The 13,115-nt window shown below is 29.8% G+C and overlaps 1 protein-coding gene and 1 long non-coding RNA gene across 4 annotated transcripts in view; one reads left to right on the top strand and one right to left on the bottom strand.

Annotated features, from left to right (window-relative positions):
* LOC141528167 (uncharacterized) overlaps nucleotides 1-13,115 on the top strand; it is a 177,171-nt gene that overhangs the window by 83,344 nt on the left and 80,712 nt on the right. The window lies entirely within an intron of this gene.
* On the bottom strand, nucleotides 1,122-11,305 carry LOC141528395 (uncharacterized). The gene is made up of 10 exons (XM_074244444.1): nucleotides 11,155-11,305; nucleotides 10,839-11,087; nucleotides 10,015-10,263; nucleotides 9,682-9,930; nucleotides 9,348-9,593; nucleotides 6,204-6,452; nucleotides 5,894-6,142; nucleotides 3,723-3,965; nucleotides 3,376-3,627; nucleotides 1,122-1,934 (listed from the first exon to the last, which is right to left on the bottom strand). Exons 1-10 carry the CDS (start codon nucleotides 11,303-11,305, stop codon nucleotides 1,675-1,677), a joined length of 2,397 nt encoding a protein of 798 aa, XP_074100545.1. The 3' UTR covers nucleotides 1,122-1,674.

The following is a 13,115-nucleotide window of genomic DNA, read 5'->3' as shown; positions in this document are numbered from 1 at the left end:
TATTTGATAACATAAAATTTCCTTCTTTCCCACTTTATTCTATAAACTACACAGAAAAAAAAATTAACTTGAATCAAGAGACAAATTCTTGAATCAAGAAAATAATTTCGAAAAGACGAAAAATTTTTAAATCAAGTAAAATTTACTTAAACCAAGAAAAATTTCTTCGTTTAAAAATTTTTTTTACTCAAATCAAAATGATGAAGCACTTCAAAATTATTTACTTGATTCAAATTAATTTTTTTTTCTGTGTAGTAAATAATATATTTTTTATTAGAAGTTCAATGAAAATCATGAGTAGTGCATTTTTGAATTTTACTATTTTCTTTTCGATTTAAATTAAAAAAAAAAGTTAAATTTAAATTTCTCGTTTTTTTCAAATTTCATTTTCCAGAAAAATCCACTTTGTTTTTATAGTAATATATTATTGCCGTTATTATTTAGGTTAAAAGAAAAAAAATAACACATGTCTGCCTAGAACAAAGAAATCAAAATCATTAATTATGCTTTTCCTACAAAAATGACAACAAAACAAATAAAGATTGAAACGTCATATTATTAAATTTCGTAAAATAGAGTTTATTTTTTGATTCAATAGAATTATTATAACGTAAAAGTAAGAAGAAAAATGTATAAAATTATTTTATTCAACAACAATTCATATTTAAGTTTAAATTAAAAAACACATAAAGTCTGATTTCTGTACAAATTGTAACAAAATAGAAAGCCAATGCTTTTGTAATTGACTAACAAACCCGAATATGATGTATAAATAAACGGTTTTCCGCATTAAATTTGCGGTTGAGTGTATCATTGTTTGCACATCAATGCATACTACTTCAGCTCAGAGCAGATAATAGCAAGCCTATAAGTAGCAGAAATCGAGTGGTGCTCATTATGCCAATTGCAAAGCTGCGATTCATTAATAATTGCGCGTACTCTGATACCATTCCCGGGAGAGTGGTAAACGGTAGAATGGTAAAAGGAGAATGAAAAATGTTTAATGTTTGTTTTTATTAAAAGACATCGATAAACGCTAATGAATATATTTTTCTTTTAGTTTTTATTACTATTGAACATTTTTATAATAACAGTGCTCATTGAGCTTCTATGTTCAAGTTATTTAAGACAATTTTAAATAACAAAACAGTTAAATTGATTTATTGATCTTTAACTTATAAACTTTTATCACTATTTACAAATTAAGTTAATAAATAATTCATTTAGGTTCATAGATCTTATAAAAATTTGAAATTTCAAATGAGATGGTGAATCTAGGGTCATTGCGCTCTCACTATAAGCCTCTCAACACTGGTTCATATGTTCCAAAAATTTTCATACACCGAAAATTATAATGCCTGTTTATGAAATGTACGATTTTCTTAAATTTATTTCTTAAGTATCAAAAATTGAATATTGTTAGTACTAATTCTAATTATTTATATGATTAGTCATCTTGAAGACATCACTAGGCGTAAAAAAGTCTTCTTTGTAAGTGTTTGTGGATAAGAAAGCTTCTTGCTTTGGATAATGCAGTTTGAACCTTCAGAAAATAATGTCAGCGAGAGATAAAAGAGGATTGGCTGTTGCCGATAGATGTTCTCTGCTGGGCTAAAATTGCAGAGCTTTAGCGGGTTATGAAGGTACTGATGTTGTTGATAAAAGAAAACATTTTCACGGACTCATTCTGATGCACAAATTATTGGCGACGGAAATGTAGCCAACTTTACAATCACAATGATAATCGACACATACAGAATTTTGTATGACACATTGATCGTCGCGCCAGCAGAGACCTTTTAGAATCGGATAACATGTTGAAATATTGATCGCCACATTGTTTTCTTTGCATGAACACTTTTTTTCATTTGAGCATTCTCCGTGCCAGGGTTCTCCACATTCCAGATCATTGCTACAAGAAGACACCGCTGTCTCTGTAATCAAACAATGAAATTAGGCATTTGAATTCTATTCCATCGCTTCTCGAAATTTTAAGGAAGATATTCTTACTTATTGTTCAAAAAATTTTAAGGAAGGTATTTTTATTTATTCGATCTTTAATTCTTAAAGTAAAATCTCAATTATGTAATAGTATTAACGAATAACTGTGATACTATTTTCAATTTTCTATAAACGTCAATAGAAAGAAAATTATGTACTTCATAGTACCAGATTAAATTGAAGTAATAAACTTAACAATAGAATAATTATAAACAAATACAAGAAATTAATTTTATTTCGCAACGTTCCATCATGGAGATGAGGATATTAAAAAAAAATTGATTTGAGAAGTTGATGTTATGTAAAGATTTTTTCTTTACATATTTAATTAATCATGAAAATTGATAATAATTCCCTTTTATTTTTTACACTAGTGAAAGTTATTCGAGTGTGAACATGAAGTTTTTTGTTCAACTCATTGTAAGAGGCCCGGGGAAATTCTCGCAATTCGTCTGGAGACCAGATACATTAAAGAGATTAGAATCCACATAGATAAATAAATAGGAGTTTTATTGGTATCAAGCGTCTTGATCCCACGACAAAATATCCCCGATGAAATATCCCCAAGACAAAAAATCCTCGACAACTTATCCTTCAAATTCGTTATAGTTATTAAAAATTATTAAAAAGCACAATGATAAAAGGGCAAAACACGGTAACAAGCGTATGTGTTAGTCTAATGTCGAATTAACACACACAAAAACCATGTTAAAAGGGCGCAACACTATCACCCTGTTAGTGTATGAATAAATATACACGAAAACCATGATTATAACTTGATTAAAAATTTGCTCGATTAAAAAACCGTATTATTTAAATTGTGAATTAATTTGTAATAAGTATTATATTAGTCATTAAATGATATTACATAATTAATATCATCTAGTGTTGTAAGGGTTCTCAATTTTATATATTGATATAAACGATAAAATTGTTTAAATAAATTAATTATTTCATTATTATTATTTGGTGGTTTATCGTTTCATTTAAAAATTCCGGCTATTTAGGATTAATTGTCGGGGATTTTTTGTCTTGGGGATATTTTGTCCGGGGATAATTTGTCGAGGATATTTTGTTGGGGGTTCAAAAATCATGGAACCCTTTTGTGTTATACATAAGAAAACTCACTTATACTTAAATAAAAAGTACCTAATAAGTAATGAAATAAAATAGTTTCTAGAAAAATGTGTTCAGAGTTTTAGACTCCACCTAGACTATCTAAATTTTACGTTACTAAAGTAGCTATATCTCTGGAAGTAATTGGATTTTCAAAAAATTCTTGAAAAGACATATTCTTAAAGGTTTGAATTTTGAAAATCGATTTTTTTATAATTCTAGACCAGAATATCCTCCTTGAATAAAAATTTTACTCACTTGATAAGCACTGCGTTTCTGAAGCAGCATAAAAGCTTTGTTGACATTGACATGTACTACTTTGAAAACACTCAGAGTTATCAAATTCACAAGGACTTACATTCGAACATTCTGTACCGATCTTCGGTGCACAGTAAGATCTGCTTAGTGCATAGTAATTAGTTCCGCAAATACATTTTTTATCATTGGAACATACCGCATTGGGTATTGAGCTGCAATCTAGTCTCCATCGGCAGGATCCTCCTAGTGACTCTTTTTTGGAATTACAGTAGTTATTAGAATAGATAGCTGATGCTCATGATTCGTGAAAATGATAAAATATTTTGTATAGAAAAATTAAGTCTTACTCGGTACGCATTCACCGAACATCATGTCATGATTCAGCCTACACAAGCATTGTCCTTGAAAGCAAAATCCATTAATCTCAGAACAACCAGTATCGTCATAACAAGAAACGGAGGATCGTATCAAACACATTGTAATGTTTATTGCAACGTAATTTTTCTTGCAAGTGCATCTCTTATTTGAGCAGAACGAATTACTAATATCCGAGCAATCATGATCGGAAGAACATGATTTTATTGAAATTCCTAATAAGAAAAGTTATTTATTGATAAATGTTTTTAGACATTGATTATATAATAATAAAATAACAGTGAGCGGAATGACGGCCGAGCGGACTAAGACATTTTGTTCATTCGTTCGAACATCATGCCGTGAGGCAAGGGTTCGAGCTCCGACGGTTGTTCGAATAGTTCCAACCGTCGGGGGTCACTTCGGTAGCCGAACTGTGATTTCTCTGTGGTTTCCCCATTGTCACTATTCCGACAACCGATAGAAAGGAGTGAGGAGTAGGGTATATGATTTGTCTATCTACTAATAAAATAACTTAATTCTAATAAAATATTATTTTTCCGAAAAATAAAATCATTTTTATTACAATCGGTTACTTTCGAGAATTTGTTGTCTTAAATTCTTTCATAGTCTAAAAGACTCATATTTTCAATCGATAATTACCCTGATAGCCACGCTAACTGAAATTTGCAGTTGATCTGCGTCCACAGTCGACAACCAACTAAAAAGTTGAAAAAGCAAAAGTTTCAGTTAAGTTGACAGTAAGTTCCTCTGTAATTTGGCGTCAAGGCTTGTGTAAGGTCCTTTAGTAAAGTTACAGTAAAAGAATTGACTACACGCTTGATGTTAACTTGCATTACAAATCCAGCCGTAAGTTTTCATAAAATTGCATACAACTTTGATTTATAAAGACTTCGTAAGCTTTACGATAACTTTACTTATACTGTACTGCATGTTCTTGCACAGAAAGTAAGGCTATCAGGATATTTTCTGTCATGATTTAAAAGAATATTATCTTCAATCGATTCCGAAAATTCTTAACCCAACAAAAATTCTCAAAAATTAGAAAAAAAATTCAATTTTTATTTTTTTTTGCTCCAGTATAATTTTTTTTATTTAATATGCTGAAAAATCTTTTACAAAAATGAAAATCTGAGTTTTACATATTCTGAATAGTACACGGAAAAAAGTAAACTATAATGTTCACTCGGATTCCGGTTAGTTTTTATAGTTTCAAACAGTAAAGCGGACATCGCGGGGTGGCAAAAATGTAAATATTACAGAACTTAATGTAGAAAGTATAAAAGCCACAATTTATAATTTAATATCCAAAATAAGTAATTAGTAGTTGTCACTATAGTAAATAACGACTCTTTTATCTTTAAAAATTACAGTTTCAAACAGTAAAAATTGCCATTTCAATATATAGTCTATATTATGAAGAGAAGGGGAACTCAGATGAAAGAGAAGGGGGTCTCACTCTGGGAGAATTTAATATTTCAAACAGTAAAAATTATACTTTTAAAATATACATTTTACCAGTCTAAGCAAGTCAATAATTACAGTTTGATTTTTAGCGTTGCGTTTAAAATTTACCATTTTACTTTGGAAATATTGACGTTGCTTGTATTAGAAATTTACTAACTTTATTCTATACTTTTTACATATCATAAGATCATTTTTTAGGTACGAAATGATAAATATTAAAGTCTGAATTCTTAATTATTATACTTTAACATTTTAGACATTTACATGGCGAATATTACTGTTTGAAATAGAATTTTTCTTCCATGTAAAGAGTAAATTGTAAGGTTTAAATTGTAAATATTACAATGTGAATAGTAAAATAATGATTTTACTGTTTGAAGTGGTAATTTTTAGCAGTTGATCATTACTTATTATAAATCGACTGTTATTTATTACAGTTTACTTTTTTCCGTGTATCTGACTTGAATGGAATAGGAGGGAAAAAAAATCTGAGAAATTGTTGATTTCGATAAAATTCTTGTAACAAATCGATAATACCTTTCTGTTTATTCAAGAATTTTAATTCTCTCATGTAAAAGCAAACTTTTTAAATTAAAATCACTCAATACTTGGAAACAAAGGTAAAGTTAAAAAAAAAATATCTTTCTTGAATCTAAAAATTTTTGACGTTACTTACGTGGTATACATTGATTATCGTCGAGTTGATCGAAACCAGGGTTGCATTTACAGAAATTTTTAATGCATGCTGAATTCTTCACTGGACAATCCTTATTTGTCGTACAAAACTCATCAGAAAGTGATGTACATCTGGTCAAGCTGAATTGATTAAATGACTTTTTGCAAACGCACGTTTTCTTCTTTGAGCATACTGCATTCTTTATTTCTCTGCAGTCGGCATCAGTTTTACAAGGCTCGTTCAACCAAGCTAAAGGAAAGATTACAGTTATCACCAAAATTCCAAGTCGCATACGAAAATAGGCATTTACTTGGTAAACATTTGTCATTTGAATGCTGCACAAAATGATCCGCGCATTCACACTGGTCTTCAATGCAATACGAATTATCGACAATGCATGAAGAATCTGAACAATCTTCATTCAAAAGTGGTAAACACAGTGTCTGGTTTACTAAAATGTGATTCGGCTTACAGCCACATTCGCCATTCGAAGAACATATTCCGTTTTTTACAAAAAGACAATCTCCATCATCTTGACATTTACGCGTCCGAGAAGCTGCTATGTTCAGATGTAAAAAATATTTATCGCCTGTTTTTGGAATTTATCATATACAGTGGAAACTCTATCTAACGAAATTCAAGGGACTGGATACATTTTTATTAGGGTGGGTCAAAAAAATCGAATAATTTATTTTTGATTTTATACTCTGAAAAATAGGTTCGTAGACACCTAAAAAGAATTCTCTCCAAGTATAAGCTCTTAATTATAACGGGAAGGTCCTCCGCTTTGCGGGTTTCTATTTTTTTCGAATAATCAGATAAAAAAATTTATATCTCGCTTCCAACTGCTTGGAAAAATATTCCGTGGCATAGATTTTGTGAGAAATTGAATGCTTTACAAAAAAAGGTCTCTTATGACTTTTTCAAAAACTCAACCGATTAAAAGATATTCATAGTTGAAGTTTGGCTATTTTAAGTAAAATATTCGTTTTTATTATGAATTTTATAAGTCGATGAAAAAAATTATTTCGGATTGCGGAACTCATGATTTTGTAGGAAATTTACTGCTCTACAAAAATGGTCTCTTATGATTTTTGATTAAGTGAAGCCGTTACGAGATATTCATCGTCAAACATTAACGAATATCAATATTTCCAGTTTTTGATCAATAATTCGATAAATTTTAATTTAAACTATGAGTTTCAGGAAAATTTACATAAATTTGAGTTTCGATCGATAAAGAAATGTTATAATAAGTTAGATAAAGAATTATTGGAATTATCATTGATTTTCCTTGGAGAAATGCCTCAAGAAAAGATTTCTTTCAAACGTCCTGGTGCTGTTCATCATGCTAGATGGATGGCTAAGGCCATTTATAGTTTGAAAATGTATCTATTCAGAGATGAATTCAAACTCTCTCAGAAAGAATTGCATGGTCTTCGTCATTTCTGTATTTTTATAGTCACATTGTATTTAAAAGCTTGGTTTTCATCAACTTCTGCAACAACTGCTGCTTATCATGACTTGCAGTTTATGAAAAATTTATTGGAGTACAAACATATCAATCCTTTGATTTCTTCAGCTACGTGTGAAAAAATGATTTCGCACTTATGGTATTTGAGCGATGAACTTGCCATTTTATCACTGTTTGACGATGGCGTTCCATTAGAAGTAAAAAAGTATTGTTGAAGCTGTTAATACTCGTGAAGGTACAGATTCTAAAGCTAAAAGATTTGTAATTGCTAAAAAGATTTGAATTCATTGGCGCAGAGAACTCTGAGTGACTTTGTGTCTAAAAAGTCATTAAATCTTTTAAAATCTTCGATCTACCGTATGACTTTCTTGATGTCGATGTTGAATTATGGCCTACTAATGAGAGTTATCTCGAAAATAAAGAATACTTTCAACAACTAAAAGTTGTCAATGATTCAGCAGAGCGAGCTGTTGCATTAGTCAGTGAATATAATCAATGCTTGACAAAAATGAAGAACAATTCCAGTACTTATTGCAAGTTGTCAAAGAACATCAAAAACATTCCCAAATTGTAATAAAAGAAATTATTTATAGTAATAGCGTACTGTTATGTTAAAAATATAGACAATTATATTGCAATTGATAATTCAATAAAAAATTTATCTATAAAAAAGTTAAATACTGGTTGTTTCTCACTTGATTCAATACTTTTCATATTAAATTTGACAAAGAAATATGTCATTCACTTCAAATTAAACTAATCATTGGCTATATGTCGAAAAAAATGCTCTAATTTCTTGTTTTAATGCAATCAAACAAGCTCAAGACTGAAAACAATATTAAAAAAATTGTTTATAACATTTCTTTATCGATCGAAACTCAAATTTATGTAAATTTTCCTGAAACTCATAGTTTAAATTAAAATTTATCGAATTATTGATCAAAAACTGGAAATATTGATATTCGTTAATGTTTGACGATGAATATCTCGTAACGGCTTCACTTAATCAAAAAATCATAAGAGACCATTTTTGTAGAGCAGTAAATTTCCTACAAAATCATGAGTTCCGCAATCCGAAATAATTTTTTTCATCGACTTATAAAATTCATAATAAAAACGAATATTTTCCTTAAAATAGCCAAACTTCAACTATGAATATCTTTTAATCGGTTGAGTTTTTGAAAAAGTCATAAGAGACCTTTTTTGTAAAGCATTCAATTTCTCACAAAATCTATGCCACGGAATATTTTTCCAAGCAGTTGGAAGCGAGATATAAATTTTTTTATCTGATTATTCGAAAAAAATAGAAACCCGCAAAGCGGAGGATCTTCCCGTTATAATTAAGAGCTTATACTTGGAGAGAATTCTTTTTAGGTGTCTACGAACCTATTTTTCAGAGTATAAAGTCAAAAATAAATTATTCGATTTTTTTGACCCACCCTAATTTTTATGTTCTAAAGAGTTTTCGTTATACGGAGAGAAGTCGTATAGCGACTAATATTCAAGGAATAAGTACTTCATTTCTAATTAATTTCACAAAATTTCATGATTTTTATTAAATAAACGATTGCTTATAAACATATTATTACACGAAGTGCCTTCTACTGTTTTAAAAAGTCGTGATCAGTAAATTTAACATGGCGTTTTTTATTTTGCTAATATTTTAACTGAATTTTTTTTTTATTTTATTTATATCTTGCGATATTGTCGGATCATCATTATTGAATAAAAAAACTTTTCTAATAATTTAGTGGCATTCAATACTTCGTAGAAGAAATATTTATGGTTTTGAGTCTATTACTGAATTCAAAGTTAAGCGGATTATTTCGTTACAAAGAGTGTCTGTGACGCTATGTAAAGTGTTTAAATATAGGAATAATTATGCAAACCAAACAAATTTTGGTATTTTCTACGTTATATCGAGTTTTTCGTCAAATAGAGTTTCGCTATATACAGTTTCCGTTGTACTTGAATACATACCTAGATGTAGTTTCATGGTTCGCAGTCTCAAATTTGGAGCATGTGTACACTTATTATCGATGCATTTTGTTTGATTAACGAAACATTCTTCATTGCTTTCACAGTATCCCCCTAAAAATGGTGCGCAGGTCACCGCGTTTAATTCAATATAATTTGAACGACAAACACATTTATTGTCTTTGGAACATTCCGCGTACTTTATTTGTTTGCAATCATCTTGCAGCTTGCAAGGTTGATTCAAGTAAGCTGAAATAAAATTAGTGAATTGTAAGTTGAATTCATGTTTTTTTGTTTGTTAAAATATTTAATATCGATTCAATGTGACAATACTCACTTGATAAGCATCGGTAAATAGATTGTTGCATGAATAAAGTATCACATGTACATGTATTATAGGAACAAATAGCATTGTCGGTTACACATTTTGACTGTTTGTCACAATATTGATCCAACAATGGTAAGCATGTATTCTCATCCATTTGCTCATGATTTATTTCACAAATACATTCATTATCATCAGAACACATTCCGTTTAGAATGTGAGCACAGTCCTCATGAGTTGTACATTTTCTGTTTGAGTAAACTTGATTCAAAAAAATAATGTTGCATTATCAAGTGCTATTGTTTCAAACGTATCTGCAATGATGACCACTGGTTTTGAACATACCTGACACACATTTATTACCAGTTCCCGATGGTACGAATTTCGGCTTGCATTGACACAAGTTATCAATGCAGCGAGAATGTACCGGACTACATTGTTCATCTAGCGTACATTTGTCTCCTATTTGCAACTTGCATTCAAAATGATGCATAAAGGTATAACTGGAATTAAAAGTATTCTTCATATCGATAGAACATTTTTGGAAGTAAACTATTTTGCATTCATCGTCAATATTGCAAGTTGTCTTTAATTCTGGAAAATCAATGAGAATTAGTTAGCTAGAAATCATCTAATTTTTTTTATAATTTTCGAGAAGGTACTAAAAATAATTATTACTTGATACACATCGATTATTCAAGTCAGGTGCATAGTTGATTTTACATTGACATTTGTTGTTGATACAAATACTGTTATCAACAAAACAATCACTGTTTTTAAAGCATGATCCCTTTAATAATGATTTACAACTTGTGGTGTCCCCATTAGTATATTGCTTACATGGTTTATCCAAAAATGCTTAATACATTAAAGAAGAAAATTAGTTTGAGTATAGTTCAAACAGTGGCACGACGTATAATGCATCAAAAAATTTTCTGATATGGTTTGATATGTCCACATATGGCCTGATATGGTGTGTTATGCTCATATATAATTTTTGATGTGTTCATAAATAAGATATGACTTAGTATAAAAATTGGTCATAACAGGTCATATATCGTCATATCTGAGAACTTTTTATGAGATTCTATTTCGGAGAAACGGAATACTTAGCATTAAGTTGTGCCAAAATATGAAAGAATTTTATATAAGCAAATTAATATAAATACTTGGCTCGCATTTTAGCCCAATGTAACTATAATGAGAAGCACATCGACACAGATTGTTGATGCAAACTGAGTTTTCAAGCTTGCATGGATCGCTGTCTGAACAATATGACTCATGATAGGGCACGCACGCTGTTTCATTAATTGGAAAATAAGTTGGAAAGCATTCACATTTGTTATTTTCTGAACACAGTGAGTGCTTGATTAAACTATTGCAGTCAGTGTATGTGCTGCAAGGCATTTTCAGTTGAGCTGCATCAATAAGATACCTTAAAATTCAATTTTTATCATGGAATATCAATAAAAATAATTAACATACGTGAATTACACTGCGAGTCGCCTTCGCGGGAAAAATTTGGTTCACATTTGCAATGATTATCAACACAAATAGAGTTCTCGGGACCGCAGTCATCATCTTGCTGGCAAATGCTATTCAAGAATTTTCCACACATGGTTGAGCTCATTTTCATTGTTCCTGATTGACAACTGCAAATATTGTCTGAGCACACAGCGTTTTTTATCCCTGAACAAGATAGGTTATCGGTGCAAGGAACTCCTAGCGTAGTTCGTATGCAAAGGTTATGGGCCACGGGTAGGTAATGGTGGCTACATTTACACTTTTTGTTCAAGCAAATAGAGTTTTCTGAAGTACATTGTTCGCTGTAAATGCAAAACCCGCCTATCAATGCTTCACATCGTTGGCCCACTTGAATAGCGTCTGATCTGCAAGTACATTTCTTCTCACTGGAACAATGTGCATGCCATAATATTCGGCTACAATCGCTGTTGTAATGACAAGTGTCGCTCAGTCCCACTAAATTTTAAAAATTGTTGAAAAATGATTGGTGCTGACGATTATTAGTTTTGAGGTAATTTGAGAACATTATACCTTGTTTGATGCATCTGTACCTTCCTTCTGGCTGGACGAGTGAGCATTTAAATGTTTTATCACAACAAGGTTCTGTGAAGTCAGGATTACACTGGAAATTTTTGATTATAGTTGTTGTAGAAATCAATTTTAATAAACAAATCAATACTTTCAACTCATGAATAATGATATTTTTAAATTAAACCGTCGATTGTATTTATGAAGAAAAACTTTCTACAATAATTACGATTTTATTTCAAAAAATACCATGACAAATAAAAAATTATGGTTCATAAAAATTACTATTCAAAGAATCCACGGAAAAAAAAAATATTGCTACTGGATCTATCTATTGGATACTTACTCGTAGATTGTTACCATAGAAATATGAATATATATTAAATATTAATATATATCCGGATAAAACAGTCTTTTCCCGGCTAAATCAAGTGATACGTGTAGTTTTTTGTGCAAGCGATTAATAAAAGAAGTCATTCAAATATTTGTTTTATTAAAATATGGCTACGTGAGTAAAAATAATTTTAAAAAAATTATTTTTATTGAATAAAAGAATTTAAATAAGGGTATCAAAAAGTTCAATAAAAAATTAAGATAATTATCATCATAAATTATTATCAATTGAAAACATGGTTTCACATTATTTATCACCAATAAGTATAATTATAGCCATAAGTTTGACAATTTTTAAAAAAGTAATAAATAATATACGAAAATGTCAATTGAAAAATAGCTGAAATATTAAAAAAAAAAAATTAGGAAAACGGTTAACCCTGAAGGCCATCCCTGCAACTTCCCGCTAAATCCATACCTAGGCGCTTAAAATTGCACTGATGATATTCCTGAGCTCTTCAAGCTCAAAAATACAATTTATATGTTATTTTGAGCTCAAAGAGAGCTTTTCTATACTTTTGAGTTCTTCGCAAATTAAATTCTAGTAAAACTAAAATTGACATAAGACTTTATAAACTTTTATTACGGAAATAAAAAATTTTTTCTAAATTTAGTCTTTGTCTGTATATGAAAAATTCTTAAATTTTGTTTTTAATTTTGAAAAAACAAATTCCTGACAAAATAAGAATTTCAATTATTATTCTACATTGGTAGAATTTGTTTAAGTCTAAAATAAAGAAAATATTCTATTTTGGAAGGTACATAATAAAAATTTACATACCAAATCTGTGTAGTTAGTGCAATAAGAAATTTCACTTTCCTTCAAGGCAAAAACAGTAGTGATTGCCAGTAAATCAAAAATTAAAATTGCATGCATTTTACTACAATCACATAAGTAACACGATCGAAATAAAACTAGATAAGTGGATCAGTTAGTATATATACTGATGAAACAGGACGAGATTTCGATTAAAATGAGCTTACAAAGTTAAGATAGTAAC

This window comes from Cotesia typhae, unplaced genomic scaffold (genome assembly GCF_013202065.1).
Source record: "Cotesia typhae breed Kobodo isofemale line unplaced genomic scaffold, CoteBio_Ctyphae contig_43, whole genome shotgun sequence".
NCBI classification, from domain to species: Eukaryota; Metazoa; Arthropoda; class Insecta; order Hymenoptera; family Braconidae; genus Cotesia; species Cotesia typhae.
This window is presented reverse-complemented; position numbering and strand designations above follow the sequence as displayed.